This window comes from Erpetoichthys calabaricus, chromosome 7, assembly GCF_900747795.2.
Source record: "Erpetoichthys calabaricus chromosome 7, fErpCal1.3, whole genome shotgun sequence".
Lineage (NCBI taxonomy): Eukaryota > Metazoa > Chordata > Cladistia > Polypteriformes > Polypteridae > Erpetoichthys > Erpetoichthys calabaricus.
Genome location: NC_041400.2, coordinates 98,776,957 through 98,797,525, shown reverse-complemented (window position 1 = coordinate 98,797,525; position 20,569 = coordinate 98,776,957). Strand labels below are relative to the sequence as shown.

General features: G+C 36.3%; 1 protein-coding gene across 2 annotated transcripts in view; it reads left to right on the top strand.

Annotated features, from left to right (window-relative positions):
* LOC114654585 (sodium/hydrogen exchanger 9B2-like) overlaps nt 1-20,569 on the top strand; it is a 68,403-nt gene that overhangs the window by 24,379 nt on the left and 23,455 nt on the right. For both annotated transcript variants that reach the window (XM_051929643.1, XM_051929642.1), the window contains 4 exons: nt 3,141-3,283; nt 4,831-4,958; nt 13,226-13,401; nt 15,443-15,549. In XM_051929643.1, coding sequence (XP_051785603.1) covers nt 3,141-3,283; nt 4,831-4,958; nt 13,226-13,401; nt 15,443-15,549 — 554 coding nt within the window. The remainder of the gene's footprint in view (nt 1-3,140; nt 3,284-4,830; nt 4,959-13,225; nt 13,402-15,442; nt 15,550-20,569) is intronic.

The following is a 20,569-nucleotide window of genomic DNA, read 5'->3' as shown; positions in this document are numbered from 1 at the left end:
CCAAAAAGCTCAACGTCTTACATAACTAAACATCAAGGGGAGTTGAATGGTGTATCACATGTAGGGTTTTCCTCATAAGTCAGCAGGTTCTAGACAAAAAAATAATTATTTCAAAGTGTTCATAAGTCATTTTTAGGAATACAATAAACAGTATATAAAAATACACTGTTATCTGCAAAGTCCTTATAGATTCTATAAAATGTAGGCATCTTTCAAACCTGCTTATCTGGAGCAGCGTTGCGGGGAAGCTGGAGCCCAGCCCAGCAAGCACCAGGCACAAGGGAGGTACGATCCCTGGACAGGGCATCAGTCCATCACAGGGTGGGTGTATGTTACAAGTGAAATTTAATGTCAATTTGTACATTTACACCATGAAAATATTAATCAAAATTATACATTCAAGTAGTTGGAGCAACATGGTATGCCCAATGAAAAAGACTTAAGAGATCCAATGATTCAAGACTGTCACAACAAGATGTTTTATATAAATCATTAAAATGCCAATAGGATTCTTGGTCAACTCACATGCTTTGTCAATTGCAAGCTAAGAGTGGTCCCACTTAATTAGGTCCAGTGGAACATACTTTGTGCACATTTTTTTTCTGCATATTTCAAGAAACTCTTTACTATTCTAGAGCAAGTCTTTAGAGAAGTCGAAAGAAATAAACTATGAATAAGGATTTAATGTGTTTAAGCCAATGGAAATAAAAAAGAGAGAAACTGGGTTTTAAATTCCAAAGGAACTTGAATGTTAGCTGTTAGTTTCAAATAATCTCTTTCACACGAGCAAGTGGAGAACCAATGGAAACTGGTACTTTTTTTTTCTTTTTTTTTTAAATACTGGAAAATATTTCTTTATAAAGAAACTGTAAAGACCGTAAATGCATAGAACAATTTACGGTAACACTTTACATAGTATGTGCTTAATGGTTTGTTTAAATTTTATTTTATAATCTAATATTTAACAGTTTGACATTAGGAGTTGAGCAAAAATTTATGTATGATTGATTCCATACTTAAAGGTAAAAACAAGACAAAAACCTAGAAATACTGAAATTCTAAAAGTAAAAGAGCACAGTGGCGTAGTTACCATTCTTCCAAGATCAGGGAAAGAAATGTTTTCAGTATATTGCTTGATATATTGGGAATCATTACAGCAGTAATAGGCATTCCTGGCCCCGTAGAGATACAGTAGGTTTTTTATGATTTAACCATATAGTCTTAGTTTGAGGTCAGTGCATGCGATTAATTGAACTTCCCATGTTTTAGAGTTGCTTGTTGGATCTTCATATTAATCTAAGAAAGGAACAAACTGCGCATGTTTTACTCAACTATGATGTTCAGAACAGTACTTTATTGTTTTACTGCATTTAGGGCTCATAGATTTATATATAGTATAATTAACTTTTTGAAATGTATGAAAGTTGGGAAATACAGTAAGTGGACCTTGGCTCTTTTTTTTTTTTTGATGTTTCAAGGGTGCATTAATAGTTAGACAAACTAGGAGGTATCAACATATAGAATCCTTTAAAGTAGAAAGATAAAAACTCCAATGCAATCCTTAAAAAGGATAGAAGCCAACTCCTCCTTTGGTAGCTCATTGCACTTAAGAGGAAGAGAGAAAAAGCCTTGGGGCTTATATCAGAGCGGCCAATAAATAATGTTTTCCTACTAGGCACCATATTGTTCAGCAAGGACAAAGCTTAGAAGGCAGGTATTATTTTGAATTACTGTTGTGATATTGTGTGAGATACTTGATAATCTAAAATGTCTATCCTATGTCTGTGTCTGTGTGTATGTATGTATGTATGTACTGTATGTAAATTCTGTGTATGTAAATACAGCATATTTTAACAAAAAATCTATTGCATTGTTGTAAGACAAAAATAACTCTCCTGTTTCAGCAACTTAAATGTTATTATTTATTCTACAATTTTGGGTTCAGTTGAGACAAGTCTATGTCAGATTTATGTAATAATTACCTGAAAAGAACAAATTGCCATTAAAAAGTTATAAGGCCTGATAATTTTGAACCATTTTCATTTTGCCAGTTTCTTGTAAGGTTACACTTAATGAATAAATGGGAGCAAACTTTGTGTGCTATGATGTCTATAATTTGAAGTATTTCAAATGTTTACATTTGATTAAACTAAATCTTATTTGTTTAAACATTACCTATATTGAATTAGCCTGGAATTTGGAAAGATTTTCCAGCGCTGTAATGTCATTGAGGATTAGGAGACTATTTGGATACCGTAAAATGACAGACTGTGACACCAAAACATCTTAAGATCATAACATTCATAGTTATTTTTACAGAAACAACATAAAATGCTGCTCAGCTATTTAGTTTATGATTAAGCTATGACCCTTCAACAATGTTTTTCCTGCTTAACTGTTATCATATACAGTATTCCTTGGTAGCTATAACAACTTTTTAAACAAAAGATAAGTTTTTTTTTTCTTCAGTTTGTTTACTGACTTACCTGCCAATTAAAGCTCATAGGTACAATAATAGAAGCCCTCATGCTGTTCCCCTTTGAGATCTTTTAAGCAGTCATGGTGTCAATTGTGAAGATTTCTTTAAGACTCCAGAATGTATCACTTGGCCAGTTTCGTAGTTCAGTTTTGCATATATAAGTTTTCCTATTAAACTGTATGACCCCTAACTGTACCTACTGGGGTATCTGTCTTTAGCAATTGTTTTTTCTGTACAGCCTCTCTTCTCAGGTAATTGACTCTAATCAGTGGAGCCCCTTCACAATTATGTCACTTTTCAACTCTTTCTGTGACTCCAGATATCCAGGTGCTCTTTTTTTGAGCTAGTTTTCTCTAATGTTATCATCCTTAAGTATTCAGTAGGTGAGGGATTTCATAACACATCTTAATACATACCTATCTACAAGTGATCTATTTTTAATGTATGCAGGCAATTTATTGCTTTAGTTAATTGAATTCAATAAACATGGTTTCTAATTAGAGAATAATAACTCTTCTCATTAAATAACGTAGTTATTTCAAGGCAATGGAGCTATTATGTTGTTCTTTAAACTAATAATAAATACTGAATGCATAGTGCAATTATTTAAATATAGCTGTGTAGCTTTCTTGTATACTATGTTTTTATGTATTTGATTCAGGAATGCTGCTAGCAGGATTTGTTCTTCATAATGTTCCAGTTGTCAATACAGCTGTTAATATAAGTCAGAAGTGGTCTTCCTCTCTAAGGAGCATTGCTCTTGCAGTTATTCTGACAAGAGCTGGACTTGGACTTGATGCAAAGGTACAGTGGCAATTTCTGTATAAACCTAGGAGCTTCAGGAATGTCATTATGCTGTTTGTGTTTCAGTCAAATTATTTATATTGTGAATGTTCTTTCTATAAAGACTGTCATCTTTTAAACATGCCAAAGTGTATTATAAAGTAGATTTTCAGAAATGTGCATTGGGATAAGAAAGTTTTAGGTTTCAAGCTCAGTTTTCATTAGGTATTAATGTGATAAAATCAAATAAGTGTAGTAGCTGTTAAATGCCTAAAAATTGTTTGCAAATAGAGTTTGATAAGAAAGCTACAGATTTTATATCTCCATGTAGAAAAAGTGGAAGAAGCACAGACTTAGAGTATGATCAAAATTTTCAGAGAACATAAAGGAATTATCAGATACTTTGATCTATTGTTATCATATGCATTTCACATCTCTGGAATTGAAATTTATTAAATCTCAAAAGCCAATGATTGAAAGATGAACCCACAATTTAAGAATGTGCTTTGAAAAATCATAGGAATCCTCAATATTTATGCAGAATTTTTTTTTCTATTAGTCAGTAATATTAATATTGATCTAATATGATCTGTCACCCAGTTCCGGCTTTGGTCCACCACAATCCTCAATTGGTTAATGTTTCAGAAGGTTATTTATATTAATAATAATAATTCTTTACATTTATATAGCATTTATCTCACTACTCAAAGCGCTCTCCACACAGGGAGGACCCGGGAAGTGAACCCACAATCTCCTTACTGCAAAGCAGCAGCACTGCCACTGCACCACCTGTGAGGATAGTTAATAGATAATAGTTATACCTTTTATGTATTCATCATGTTTTTAATGTATTTATTAACTGAAACATTGTTGACTTCACTCCTTAATATGCAAAAAAAAAAATTCTAAAATAGAAAAGTTATATAAGAATTTTAAAAGAACATATGTAATACCATAAAAGAAGAGTGAAGAAAAATAATACAGCTTTTTTTAAAAAAAAAAAACATAATTTGAAATAAAGAGAAAAATTTCTGAGGATTTTAAAAGGTTTAAATAATATTCAAGTGTAGCCTATAACATTTTAAACACTTTTTTTTTTCTTCACATTCACAAACATGGCATTGTACATTACAATTGATTACAGATTAAAGATGTCTTCCATTTTTCACACCCTGTTACTGTCTAATCTCCCCTTTTCTTTTACTAACTTTTTCTTTATTTTTTGACTGTTGGTTTTCCATGTCAGTGAGGTCACTTTTTCTTGTACTCTAACTTTATTTTCCTGACATTGAGCAGTGATTTATAATTACATTAGACTTCCCTGATCAGGGATCACCTTCAGCTTCTTGTAGTCACCAGACAATTCTACTGCATGAGCATGTTACTTCCCTGCTCTTGGTTATTATATTTTGTACTTTGGGACTTAGGGCATCTGCAGCCTTTGAATAAAAAATGTTACTTACTGTCCATTTTTTAATTATACTACATATTTTACAGTTTATACATGCACATGCTTCTAATATCACCTAATTGGTCCTAATCATTTATTTACAATTTTCATTCCATAGGCTCTTCGAAAACTGAAGGCCGTGTGTGTAAGGCTTGCAATTGGCCCGTGTTTAACAGAGGCATGTTCTGTGGCTGTTTTGAGTCACTTTCTTTTGCAGATTCCATGGATTTGGGGATTTATCCTAGGGTAAGAGTATATTTTATTATGTTGGAGTATATGTTTTTGAAAATACTTTAGGGTAGATTATTTTTCCTGCATATCCTTTATATATATTACTTTTGGCATTTGCTAAGCACAGAATAGAAAAATAATATTATTGAATACAACTCTGTGCCATTCACAATTATAAATTGCTGTTCTAAAAGATTAGCCAATGTCTGCCTTTGGCTTTGTATCCTTTTATGTGTAATACAAAAATAAACAATTTGAAATGGTATTTTGTATGTATACTATATCTTTGATAAAGACACACCCAATGTTTAACAAAAGACATCATCAGAGCAAGGTCTAAAAAAATTCAAGGTAGAAATTAGCACTTATCTGTCTTTTGAAAGTCTACATGTACACTGGCAAAGTAGCCTCTTTCCTTTTATAGTATAGGGAAGTATTGTAATCGTCCATAGATTCCATATCGAGATTTTGACGAATCTCGATGTTTTAGACCTCCCTGACTTTCTTGTATATGGAGTATAGAGAAAGTATTGGAACCTTCCAAAAATTATATTTCGAGATTTTGTTGAATCTTGATGTTTTAGACCTCCCTGAGTCCAAAAATACCATTTTTGGAATTTTGTCTGTGTTGAGTACGCTTTCACTTAGGCCAACCAAATTTTGCATACAAGTATTAGGTACAAAACGTAGACTTCTTTCAACCTTTGGGCTATTTCCGTTAACCGGAAGTGGTACTTTACCTTTTTTTCTTGCAGCCGATTTATTCAACTTTACTTTTATAATAATTGTTCAATATATTATTAATTTGAATTGAGTTGTTGTTGATGGTTCTTTAATGTGCATAATATAAAAATCATTGTCTTGTGTTTTACTCCTCTAATATCCATCCCCATATCTGAGTATACGAGGAAAGTCTAGGGGAGACCACTCCCGATTTTTCTGACATCATTGCAGTTGTGTTCTGTGAGACTTACTTTGAATGCTTTCCTTTTGATTAGTATTAAGAATGAAATGTGTTGTATTGTCCAGTCATAGTTAGTTTTATAATTAGTAACTAATACCCATCTTGACTGGAATATCATTGACACTGTGGCCAAGACCATTTTTCACAACAGGAAATCTTGATTTCAAATGCGTGATAAATTGTTTTAATATCATTTTTTGCTTTGGCCTTTTGGTTTCGTTACCTTAATTAACTGGATTACATATGCAGTGTTGCTGCATCAAATCCCACATCTGGTTGCTGTCTGCATGTGTTTTTCTAGATACCTTGGTTTTCTTCCCACAGCACAAAGACATGCATGTCTAGTTAAATAGCAGTTATAATCTGTCCCTCAGTTATAATCTGTCCCTTTGTGAATTGGACCTACATCCAGAGTTATTCCTGTCTAATGATGGCTTAGGGCACAAGAGGCTTAAGCCTGTGACCCTAAATTTGATTATCTGATTGAATTTAGTTTGAAGCCAGACTTTAATGCCCAATATATCCTTGTAGTAGCCTCAGCATACATGACTTTGCTTTGAACTCAGGTATGCCTTTGTGCCAAGGCAGACACTATTGCTTTACATGTTATATGTTATATAGACATTGAGCAAAAAAGTAAAGAAACATAATTAAGCCACTAGCCCTCTGTCAGAGCATCACTGTGTTCTGAAAGAATAAATTGATAAATTAAACATCATCTTAGGAGTCCTACATAATATTTGCCTAATACCATAACTGTTAGGTCTGCCCACAGGCTCCCTTATTCGCATGACTCCTGCATGTTGTCTGTTCTATGTGTAATGTCTGGCAAGAAAAGACAGTTAGAAATCATATGAACAGGACCAGGAGATGGAAGAGAACAATACTAATGGAAACAGAACTAGTACAGTGCATCCGGAAAGTATTCACAGCGCATCACTTTTTCCACATTTTGTTATGTTACAGCCTTATTCCAAAATGGATTAAATTCATTTTTTTCCTCAGAATTCTGCACACAACACCCCATAATGACAATGTGAAAAAGATTACTTGAGGTTTTTGCAAATTTATTAAAAATAAAAAAACTGAGAAACCACATGTACATAAGTATTCACAGCCTTTGCTCAATACTTTGTCGATGCACATTTGGCAGCAATTACAGCCTCAAGTCTTTTTGAATATGATGCCACAAGCTTGGCACACCTATCCTTGGCCAGTTTCTCCCATTCCTCTTTGCAGCACCTCTCAGGCTCCATCAGGTTGGATGGGAAGCGTCGGTGCACAGCCATTTTAAGATCTCTCCAGAGATGTTCAATCGGATTCAAGTCTGGGCTCTGGCTGGGCCACTCAAGGACCTTCACAGAGTTGTCCTGAAGCCACTCCTTTGATATCTTGGCTGTGTGCTTAGGGTCGTTGTCCTGCTGAAAGATGAACCGTCGCCCCAGTCTGAGGTCAAGAGCGCTCTGGAGCAGGTTTTCATCCAGGATGTCTCTGTACATTGCTGCAGTCATCTTTCCCTTTATCCTGACTAGTCTCCCAGTTCCTGCCGCTGAAAAACATCCCCACAGCATGATGCTGCCACCACCATGCTTCACTGTAGGGATGGTGCCAGGTTCCTCCAAACTTGACGCCTGGCATTCACACCAAAGAGCTCAATCTTTGTCTCATCAGACCAGAGAATTTTCTTTCTCATGGTCTGAGAGTCCTTCAGGTGCCTTTTGGCAAACTCCAGGCGGGCTGCCATGTGCCTTTTACTAAGGAGTGGCTTCCGTCTGGCCACTCTACCATACAGGCCTGATTGGTGGATTGCTGCAGAGATGGTTGTCCTTCTGGAAGGTTCTCCTCTCTCCACAGAGGACCTCTGGAGCTCTGACAGAGTGACCATCGGGTTCTTGGTCACCTCCTGACTAAGGCCCTTCTCCCCCGATCGCTCAGTTTAGATGGCCGGCCAGCTCTAGGAAGAGTTCTGGTGGTTTCGAACTTCTTCCACTTACGGATGATGGAGGCCACTGTGCTCATTGGGACCTTCAAAGTAGCAGAATTTTTTCTGTAACCTTCCCCAGATTTGTGCCTGGAGACAATCCTGTCTCAGAGGTCTACAGACAATTCCTTTGACTTCATGCTTGGTTTGTGCTCTGACATGAACTGTCAACTGTGGGACCTTATATAGACAGGTGTGTGCCTTTCCAAATCATGTCCAACCAACTGAATTTACCACAGGTGGACTCCAATTAAGCTGCAGAAACATCTCAAGGCTAATCAGGGGAAACAGGATGCACCTGAGCTCAATTTCGAGCTTCATGGCAAAGGCTGTGAATACTTATGTGCATGTGCTTTCTCAATTTTTTTATTTTTAATAAATTTGCAAAAATCTCAAGTAAACTTTTTTCACGTTGTCATTATGGGGTGTTGTGTGTAGAATTTGGAGGAAAAAAATGAATTTAATCAATTTTGGAATAAGGCTGTAACATAACCAAATGTGGAAAAAGTGATGCGCTGTGAATATTTTCCGGATGCACTGTATATGGAAGAAAACAAGAACTAGGTCTAGCTTATGTTATGTTAGTTAAGGTAGATTTATTATCCCAGAGAGAAATTTGTTTGTAGCAGGACAGTACATTGAGGACATTGTTAAGCAATGTAATAGCTCTAATGCATGGACTAACCTTCCAACTGAGATGGACGATGGTCCCTTATCTGGTCAGGTGGCTACTATGGAAGGACAGCGCAGATGGATGCGTATCCCAACTGCAATGGATCGTATACCCTTCCCAACTTGGGAAGAAAAAATAGTGAATGGACTGGAGGAAATCACCAGCCAAGAAGAGTTGTTCCACTAGTACAGTAGATGGCAGCATTCCTCTGGTGTTGCTCCTGTCTGGACACCTGCAGGATTGCATGGGAGTTGTAGTTTTGGTGGTCGACTGTGTTAGGGCCTTTGGCTGCCGCTTGGGGGAGCTCCTGGAAGCAAGCTCCCCTGTCATGGATAGGTTCCACCTGGCCCAGAATTGCTTCCAGGTGGCAATCCTGTTGCACTGGAAGTACTTGTGGGTTTGCGTTAAAAGCAGCTGCTCTACATGACCACCTTGTAGTCGGGAAGGGTGGACAAGGCTTGTCTGGAGGAGAGTGGGGGAGGAGGATAAAAGAAAAAGGAATTGTGACTTGGACTGGGGACATGCAGATTGAAAGAAGAAACTATACAATACTTTGTATAATAAAAAAATACTCTTTATTTGAATCTTAATTTAACTTGTCAGTGCAGTAATGTCTTGATTGTGTCAAACAATAATTTTCATGGGTTTTTGAGTGTTCGAGGTGTTCATACAGCAATTTCAAAGGGTCACTATTGAATCTGCCACCCTTCTCTTTGCTCTATATGAAAATCGGAAAGGGTCTTTATATCCTAGGTTTTGTTTTGCAGCTATCGCTTAATAATCTCCTCAAAGGATTTTGTTATATGAGAAGTTAGGACATCAATGTCAAGTAACATTTTTTTTTCTTTTCACAATTTATTGAATTTATTAAAATCAAGTAAGATTCCATACAAGCAAGTCAAACTTGACAAAACTAAGTTCATATCAAAACTAAGTTCATGAGAGCTAGGCCAACAGTCTGAAGTAATTTAAGGCTTTTAGATGTCATCCCAATCGCCAGAACTGCACATTTGTCAATTTCCAGAGTTTGTGTACCCATTCAACCCATCTAAAACATGAAGTTTAATATTGAACATAGTTGCTATGTGCAGGACTGAAGCAGGCACTCACTTACTGTTTCTGCTGTAAAGCTTTTTTTGATTATTGGTTTGTTTGAAATATTATTTTTTGACACCATTTTAAATAAACGCTAGATGACTCCCAGCTCCTGTCCCATTTCAGGTCTTTTGCTGAATAATATCTGAAGCAAAATCCTGTTTCTTTGGCCTTAAAAAGAATTAATGAATTTTTGAGCCAATTGATAAGCACTTTTACCACCTGCCAGTTCCACAAAAGTATTGTTTATACTTTGAATAACAACCAACATCGTGTTGATGTATTTTGACTGATTTAATTTGGACTGTAATCCTCCAAATATTGTATGTAAGTGCTTCTGGTGTCTGAGTTTTTTAATAACAGCAAAGGATTTTTTTAAACGTGGTCCACTTAGTGCATTCAAAACAGCCTCTAAACCCAGACTTCGATTTGTTTAATGACCAGCTTTTCTGTTTTGAAGACTGTTTTATATGCAGGAATGAGGTAAGTGCAGTTATGATCTGATGAACCCTGCAGAAGTTTGGCTGTAAGCTCCTTTGATGCTTCTGTAGCACAGATGAAGCATTTGTGCTGACTGCACAGGACATCAACAGGAATGTAGTCAGAAAACAACAAAGGAATTCAAGTTTTGAGGTTTCGGTTAAGTCCATTCAAGAGCAACCAGTAAGTGTACACCATGACTTTTGATATAGATATGTTACACACCATACACTTCTGGGTCACCTTGCCTATTATTGGCATAGCAACCATTCACTAATATTCCTTAAATGGCAGTGCCCTTAAGAAAAACAAAATTATGTTGTGGGGAAAAGGCTACTTATTTTGAACATTGCTGAAAATATATCCAGCAGCAAAACAGATGTAACCACAAGATTCCTTGACTTTTAAAACCCCTAAAATAAGGTCTACATCATTTTTAGATGTCAATGAGAATTAAAAAAACAGAAACAAGAGCCTGATAATAAGCACTCTGCTGTGACAATTAGAGCAGTGACATATTGATATAAATCAAAAAGTGTTTTGTTTAGTGAACACTGGTTAAAATTGCCCAAAATAAAATCTCTGGAGTCAGGTGACAGCAATTCAGATGTTTCACCCTGGAGATACTGACCGCTCCTTTGGTCAATACTGTATAGACAATTGTAATCAAAATTTGTGAAAACTTTCTTTGCTGAGACGTTATCTCCAAATCCATCAAATAATTACTAGCATTGTTTTCAGCTAGCCAAGTTTCTGTAAATGCCATAATACTCATGTTTATGCAATCAAGTTGAAAGTGCACACATACCTGAAGCGTGTCCAGTTTTTTCCTTGGAGACTAAAGATTTACGGCATAAAAAAGTAGGAAGACCACAGATCAGAAGATCCATCCATCCATCCATTTTCCAACCCGCTGAATCCGAACACAGGGTCACGGGGGTCTGCTGGAGCCAATCCCAGCCAACACAGGGCACAAGGCAGGAACCAATCCTGGGCAGGGTGCCAACCCACCGCAGGACACACACACAAACACACCCACACACCAAGCACACACTAGGGCCAATTTAGAATCGCCAATCCACCTAACCTGCATGTCTTTGGAATGTGGGAGGAAACCGGAGCGCCCGGAGGAAACCCACGCAGACACGGGGAGAACATGCAAACTCCACGCAGGGAGGACCCGGGAATCGAACCCAGGTCCCCAGGTGTCCCAACTGCGAGGCAGCAGCGCTACCCACTGCGCCACCGTGCCGCCAGATCAGAAGATGATAAATCCAAATATCAAAGATAAAAACAATGATTCTGAATTCTTATACTTCTTTCTGACACTTTTATAATCAAAGATAACTCCAACAATAGAAAGAATAGGAAATACACCATTTAAGAGAAAGCATAGTTTAACCAAATATGCAGTGAAATAATGCAGCTTCTGATTGCTACAAATCCATCACCCATAGGGACAGGCTAAGGTCAAGAAACAGGATTCTGAAGTGCTTTTACTTAAAATAGAAGTGGCTAAATACCATTCCTTAAATTAAGCAGCCAAACGGCCATTGTAATTACTTGCTCAGAATAATATCTTATAGTGTTTTTAATAGCATTCCTTAGAGAACTTAGAATAATCTGTATATTGATACAAAATGACAGTGCAGTTTTTACTTATGCTTAATAGACCGCAGCACCGTAATGCTTACTTAAATTTAATGAAGTAGGCCAGCGCACCTAATAAAGTGGCTACTCTATCCTAGTTACACATTGTTGTTTGGGAGGAAAATGGATCAGTATAGTTTTAATGTTGCATTCTATTGAAACTATGTTGATATTGGTTGTCAGAGACTTGTAGATCGTCTAATGTGTGTTGCCATCAGGGAAAAGTAGTGTTTCTTCTCAATGAAGAGGCCTATCCGCAAGAATTAAGTTTTGTTGTTTGGTGAAAGTGAAATCCACATACACGCGTGGTAGGGAGGGGGATTTGGGGTTGGCGAAGTTATTTTTATACTTCACTGTGTATCCAAACACAAAACAATTTACTCAAGGTTTTCCTTCCTTCTTCTCAGATATCTATTGATATTAGCTGTGGTCATTGACCTTCTAAGTATGACAAATGCACTCTGTCTGAGACATTTCTACCAGGGTTCCATCCCTGGCTAGGGTTCTAAGGTTTCTTTTATGTTGATTTTGTTCATTGTTTCTGTTAACATTGTTTAATCTTTAGTTTTGTAATGTCTAAGCAACTTTTACAGTCCCTTGCAGTTCATTGTGAATGTCCTCATGGTATGGAAAGTTTCTCTAGTGTTGTGTTGTTGTGAATTTCTAGATTGTTTTGAGTCCATGTGCTATGTTTTTTTGACTACCTTTTGGTTTTGTATTGGGACTTCTATGGCTGTTGGGATTGTTTATTTTGAAGGCATTGCCTTCTGTCTCTCTCATGCTCCTCGGAGCTTATTTTAGTACAGAGTACAGAGCAGTTATTTCCCTTCTAGTTGGTATTGTGAGTAGTTATTGGGCCTTTCATGCTTAGGAACTCTCTAGTTTATAACACTGACAAGTAAAAATTTACTATAATATTGTTTTACTACTTAAAATATATTATGTCAAATACATTAAAAATCTAACCATTTTTTTTCTAGAGTAAGAAGTTAGAATAAAAATATTAAAATACAATTTAGAGGTAATGGCACACCTCCAGACTTGCTCATCTCTAAACATTTAGCCTCAGGTTTACATGCTGTTTAAGTCTGACCGTACTTCCTACTACTGTTATTGGCACAACAAATGCAATTACCTGACACTCAACTGAAGACATTTTCTTATTGGATGTATTTATAGTGTTTCCCAATCTCATTGTTTGTTTTACAGTTTGTAGAAAAATTCTGTTCGGTGGCTGTTTTTTGTTCTTTTGTTTTGTTAAGTTTAGACTGTGTGTATTTAGTGATGTGAATAGCATCAAAATATTTCTTAAAGTTTTCTCTTTATTTTGGCATTGACATAATAAGTAAAAGCCTTGTAATAATATAAAATTGTTGACTATATTAAGACTTATAAATCTGAAAACAAAATGTTGCATTTATTATATTGCATTTTTCCAGGTTTGTTTTAGGTGCTGTGTCACCCGCTGTTGTAGTTCCCTCCATGCTAATTCTCCAGAAGGATGGATATGGTGTTGAACAAGGTGTCCCAACACTATTAATGGCAGCTGGCAGTTTTGATGACATTCTGGCCATCACTGGCTTCAACACTTGCTTGGGAATTGCCTTTTCCACAGGTAATAATTGGGCCAGCCAAGTTTTCACTCTTCTTAGACTACATAGTGTTATTTTGTTGGTTGGATTCTGCCTTTATTTATACAGTATGTGGAAAGAAATAGATTTGTCTTATTTTGTTTTCAAAACATGATATAGAATCAAAAGCAATGTATAAAAGGTATGGACAGGTATGCCTCTAAATGTGAGGCATTTATTTTTTCTTTTCTCATTATCTGTTGTCTGTTTAATAGCATTTTATTAGTTAACTCCAACATTTTAGCATATAAAAAAAGTCTGAATTAGTGTAAGCTGCCATAATAACTTCATGACGCAGATCTGCATAATAAAGAACAGTTTTGTCAAATATTTGAAATTTTAAAATGTGTGCTCCAATTTAAAACTTTAATGTCTAAATATTTTCAATTGTAATCTAAATTTATAATTTTACACGCTCTGATAGAGGTCCATAGAGAGCTAGATCCCTAGTAAAGGATCAAAAATATTCATAATTACTGATCTAGAAATAGCCTAAAACAATACACCACATGCTTATGTTTGAGATTTTTAATCCTCTCAGAATGATTCTTTGAGGGTTGGGACCACCGTTAAAGACTCGCATATCAAAAAAATTATATTGGTGATCAGCAACCTCAAAATAGCATAAAATGAAACTCAAAATGTCTATATAACAAATGGCCATTTAAAGTTTTGTGAAAAGGAATAATTTTGACTCATCGTTTCCTATCAAGGGGTGAACCCCTGGGGTCAGTGGTTGTGACACGCATAAATTCGAGTTCTTCTCGTCATTTTTGCTGAAGACGCCTATTGACTTACTCTTTATCATAAGAGTGTAATTTCATGTGCATAATAGGGTCCAAAAATGGCCTACAAATGAGGATGTTTCAAGTCTAGATGGCCAAAAATGAGGGCATCCCTAAAAAACTCAATGTCATGCATAACTTAACATTTAACATTATACATAGTTATTGTCTGTTTTTCACCTGCATTATTATCATTCTTTAATTTAATATTATTTATTGTATCAGTATGCTGCTGCTGCAGAATGTGAATTTCCCATTGGGATTAATAAAGTATCTATCTATCTATCTATCTATCTATCTATCTATCTATCTATCTATCTATCTATCTATCTATCTATCTATCTGTCTGTCTGTCTGTCTGTCTGTCTGTCTGTCTGTCTGTCTGTCTGTCTGTCTGTCTAGACGAATCAAACAGTATGTCATATGTGGGAGGTTTTTTTTGTACTAGTGGGTCAGGAAGTGCTGAAAAAATAATAGTGATTTCAAATCATTTATAAGCAATTCATATTAGCACAATACTAGATAATGTATATCCAGCTTCAGAGGCGGAAATATTGCAGAAGACCAGGCTTCCTTGCAAGACCTCTGAATTTACTAGCCTAAAAATAACTGATAAAGTTGTTTTATTAATCTGATCAAGGAAAGGTAATACCAGTTTGTATGGTGTTTCCCTAACATATGGTAGAGAATATTGGTACTAGAAACTGTGATGGGACTGCCATGCTTTCTTAGTGCTATGGATTGTTTATCATTTTACTGTCTTTTAGGCAGCAAAACTCCTGCAAACCAATCCTAAGAATTCTAAGACAATGGACAGCTGACACAGGGGAAAAACCATAGTTTGGAACATATTTAAAGACCTTAATGATCTGTCTAATGCATTGGTATTTCGTATTAATTTCACAATTCATTCCCTGCGTATAACATCAGTCTTGGTTGAAGTGAGAAATAGAAAAAATGTTAATTGGAAAAAATAAATGCAGGGCTTTTTAAAGAAGGAACTGAGACAAGTGTCAAAAACAATCATATGAAAAGAGGACTAAAACTGAGTATAGAAACAAGTTTTAAAATAAAATAAGCACCAATAATTGCCAAAGTGTCAGTCTTAGTGATTCATTTTTCTCTTAAACCATACAAGATGAGGTATATTTATGGACTGGTTTTAGTAGTTAGATTAGAAAAAGAATACTTTATTTGATAATCAGTATTTCTACATATATATTTCTTATCCTTTCTATAGGTTCATCTTTGTACAATATCTTTAGAGGAAGCATGGAGGTGGTTGGTGGTATTATTGCAGGAGTAGCAATGGGTTTCTTTTTGCGATTCTTTCCAAGTAAAGACCAGGTGAGCAGCTGAAGAAAAATTGAAATCATCCTCTTAGATTTACTTTGCTTTACCTGTATATGTTAGATTTTTATTGTTAATTTCCAGCTTTTCATAGAGACAGGCTAAATACACAGATGTTGTTGTATAATATGTATTAGGGAGAAACATGGTGCTGAAGTTATTAGTGCCTCATAGTTCCAAAGAACTGGGTTACAATCTCAGCTCAGACACTGGAGTATACATATGTGCCTTCATGAGTTTACTTGTCTAGGTGTGGGCATGTGGATGTCCAGTACTGCCAGGATATTCTCTGGCCCCAAGCAACCCAATAATTAAATTAAGTAAGCTCAAAAAATAAATATTAATAGAATAAAAATCAATTTTGTTCACTAGTGGTTTAATAGACTTTAAAGTTCAATAAAATTATACTGCATAAATCACTTCTAATTTAGTACAAAACCATATATAGTACTTTTTTTTGCCTCATGCCACTGAACACTAATTGCCACCATCCACAACCTATAGAAACTACGACTGAACCAAAAATATACAAAATTGAATCTTTTATTAAATAAACTCTCAAATTGCAGAATTACAAATGGACAAACTACACAAAACTGTACATATGTACGTGCCCTACCTAATGTAACTAAAATGATATATACTGTATCTCTGTGTAATGCATTTTCATTACATTATCTCTTTGTGTCAGAATGCTTTAGATGGCCAGGTCTTTCTGGTTGCAAGAAGTCAAAAATTACATTGTTTAGTCAAATAAAATGACTAAGCAATACAGTATACCAAGCAAGCATTTCATTTCAGATGTTGAACTACCTGAAATACACAGCACTGTCATGCTTATTTCACCAAAGTTATATTTCCCTTTGTCAGCATTAAAGCTAAAATTATTTCAGTTTCAATTCAATATATTGTCATTATACCTTACAGTGCAATGGGACACATTTGCTTCCAGTCACAGTGGTATAGGTCCATTCAGTGCCAATATCGTGTATTTTAAGCCCTTTCCAGGCAGGATTAGTTTTATACCAGGAGGTGGTGTAAAGTCATTTTTACCATAGTACCTTAGTAATTTTAGTCTCGTCGAAATCACTCATGTAACTTTCATGCACTGCGCGTTCACATCTCAGTAAAAAATGTAGGAATTTTTACCTTCTGTAAAAAGTCTGTTTAAAAAAAATAAAATAAAAAACAGATTAAACTAGTCTCATGTGACTCAACATGTCAGTAAAATTCTGTCAGTTGAGCTTTTCAAATGGGACTAAAGTTAGACTTCCTCCTGTAATAATTGCATTACCCAGTGTTTGAAGTGGGGAAAAAAGAGCTGTCAGTGTACTCCTTATTCTGCATGCTCAATAATAGGTGGATGGTAGTGTTATATCCCCTTAGAAGTCTGCAAGCACGCTGATGTTTACAATTTGGAAAATTGGGTGGGTGCCAGGCTGTCCCTCAGAGAGGTACAAACAGATATATTGTCCTTAAAAATAAATGTTGCTATTGTGGTCCAACCTGATGGTACACATACATTTAACTATAGGGAAAGGGGAAATGCCTGTACAGAGTGAAGAACTGCTGGTAAATCACTGATTTTACACCACCTCCTGGTATACAGTGGTGTGAAAAACTATTTGCCCCCTTCCTGATTTCTTATTCTTTTGCATGTTTGTCACACAAAATGTTTCTGATCATCAAACACATTTAACCATTAGTCAAATATAACACAAGTAAACACAAAATGCAGTTTGTAAATGGTGGTTTTTATTATTTAGGGAGAAAAAAAAATCCAAACCTACATGGCCCTGTGTGAAAAAGTAATTGCCCCCTGAACCTAATACCTGGTTGGGCCACCCTTAGCAGCAATAACTGCAATCAAGCGTTTGCGATAACTTGCAATGAGTCTTTTACAGCGCTCTGGAGGAATTTTGGCCCACTCATCTTTGCAAAATTGTTGTAATTCAGCTTTATTTGAGGGTTTTCTAGCATGAACCGCCTTTTTAAGGTCATGCCATAGCATCTCAATTGGATTCAGGTCAGGACTTTGACTAGGCCACTCCAAAGTCTTCATTTTGTTTTTCTTCAGCCATTCAGAGGTGGATTTGCTGGTGTGTTTTGGGTCATTGTCCTGTTGCAGCACCCAAGATCGCTTCAGCTTGAGTTGACGAACAGATGGCCGGACATTCTCCTTCAGGATTTTTTGGTAGACAGTAGAATTCATGGTTCCATCTATCACAGCAAGCTTTCCAGGTCCTGAAGCAGCAAAACAACCCCAGACCATCACACTACCACCACCATATTTTACTGTTAGAATGATGTTCTTTTTCTGAAATGCTGTGTTCCTTTTACGCCAGATGTAACGGGACATTTGCATTCCAAAAAGTTCAACTTTTGACTCATCAGTCCACAAGGTATTTTCCCAAAAGTCTTGGCAATCATTGAGATGTTTCTTAGCAAAATTGAGACGAGCCCTAATGTTCTTTTTGCTTAACAGTGGTTTGCGTCTTGGAAATCTGCCATGCAGGCCGTTTATGCCCAGTGTCTTTCTTATGGTGGAGTCGTGAACACTGACCTTAATTGAGGCAAGTGAGGCCTGCAGTTCTTTAGACGTTGTCCTGGGGTCTTTTGTGACCTCTCGGATGAGTCGTCTCTGCGCTCTTGGGGTAATTTTGGTCGGCCGGCCACTCCTGGGAAGGTTCACCACTGTTCCATGTTTTTGCCATTTGTGGATAATGGCTCTCACTGTGGTTCGCTGGAGTCCCAAAGCTTTAGAAATGGCTTTATAACCTTTACCAGACTGATAGATCTCAATTACTTCTGTTTTCATTTGTTCCTGAATTTCTTTGGATCTTGGCATGATGTCTAGCTTTTGAGGTGCTTTTGGTCTACTTCTCTGTGTCAGGCAGCTCCTATTTAAGTGATTTCTTGATTGAAACAGGTGTGGCAGTAATCAGGCCTGGGGGTGGCTACGGAAATTGAACTCAGGTGTGATACACCACAGTTAGGTTATTTTTTAACAAGGGGGCGATTACTTTTTCACACAGGGCCATGTAGGTTTGGATTTTTTTTCTCCCTAAATAATAAACACCATCATTTAAAAACTGCATTTTGTGTTTACTTGTGTTATATTTGACTAATGGTTAAATGTGTTTGATGATCAGAAACATTTTGTGTGACAAACATGCAAAAGAATAAGAAATCAGGAAGGGGGCAAATAGTTTTTCACACCACTGTAGTAGCAAATACTGTCCAAACAGAGTTTATAAATGACAGAGGTCCTCCAGTAATTTCTTACTTTACCACACCTTCTAGAGTAAAAATAGTCATATCCAAAAAGGGCTTGAGAGTAACACGAATTACTAAATAGTGTAATGACAATTATAAATAAGTGTTCCATAATAAGAATATAGTAAATATAGTAATAATATTCTAACCACATACTGCAGTACAGCAGAACAAGATGACAGTAAAACTGAACCACTATTCCAAACTCTTTTTACTATGTGTGCTTACATAATATGTTAAAGTGGAGTTTTACAGGTACCCTTGTTAAACTTGTTCATGCAGTCACTTGACACTGTCTTTGCGTAAAACTGACATAAATATGGACCATTGCTAAAAGAAGAATTTATTATATTACTAGACATTAAGCCCGTTACAATAATGGGCGCTAGAATAGTAGTGCATAAACATTAGTAGTAACAGTCTATATTAAATGGCAAAGGACCGTCTATTTTCTGTTACAGTAATACTGGCTTGTATGTGGCTGTAATATGCGTCACTGTATTGTGTGCCTTTAATTTTCTCTCACAGTAATACGTCTCTCCAGCAAGTATTTTAATCTGTGCTGGCGTGCAGCTGATTATTGTATGTATGGTGTCTCCCCAGCAATGGATTTTATGTACGCGAAAATAAATCTACTTTTAAAAGTCATCCTATTGTAATATCATGAAAATGTGTATATTTAGGAAAACACTTTACCGGGCCAAGTTTGTTAATCGCAAATCTGACATCCTCAGAGTGAACACTTTCACAACAACAAACACTAATCCCACCTCTTTGGGGAAGCTGGTCTCTGCGCCTCGGTACCCGATTGGATTTTTCGTGCGTTATGTTTTAGGTCTTACCTCATTTACCGAAATCCAATTGGATCGGCCGCGCGATATTTTATAGGTCCCGCCCTCTGTCTTGTGTGACGCGTCAGGCGACCTTTGAAGCTTCGCACCGTGCCCCGTGCATCCGCTTCACCAGAAGACACACACACACAGACACATGGACGCACACAGGGATTTTATTAAAGAGGATAGAAAATAATGCACACATAAAGGCTCAAGAAATAGAGGAAATAGTTCTGTAGACAGTGATTGTTACCAGTTTTTTATGCATTTTGTGTCTTGATAATGATGATAATTTACAAATAATCTGGGAATAAGGTAACATTGTATAAATGTGTTGATATACTCTGTGATTGCTCCATATTTGCATGAGTATCATACCAGTCTTCCATTGTTTTTCATGTAAGCTAACAACACGCTATTGGTATATCCTTCCAACCTAACAATGGAGGAGAATTCTCGCCAAAGTACATCTGCCAAACATAAATAGGTTAATGCCTGAATGGCAGTATATTGTATAAATTAACATTTTTTGATGCTTATTTGTAAATAAAATACAAATGACGCAGAAAACAAAAATAACTATTGAAGTGGATGAATATGATTTTGATATAATCAGTATATTGTTAGGTCTAAAAAAGCAGTGCTCTGTGTTACCAGTGCAAATGTAGCTTCTTTACCTTTCTCTCCATTTCTTCTCATAGCTTTGTTTTTTTCTGTCTGGTGCTTCTCCAAGCTGCACACCTTGTGTTGTGTTTGGACGTAGATGGGTGGTGTTTGCATTCTTTATTTTATTGTGTTATGTCAGGAAAATGTGGTTCCTGGTATTTAATGGAAATGGAGAGTCATGCAAATGCAGTAATCTCACAAAGAGTTTTTGGCTAACTGAAGATTCCAGAGGGAGTCAGTAG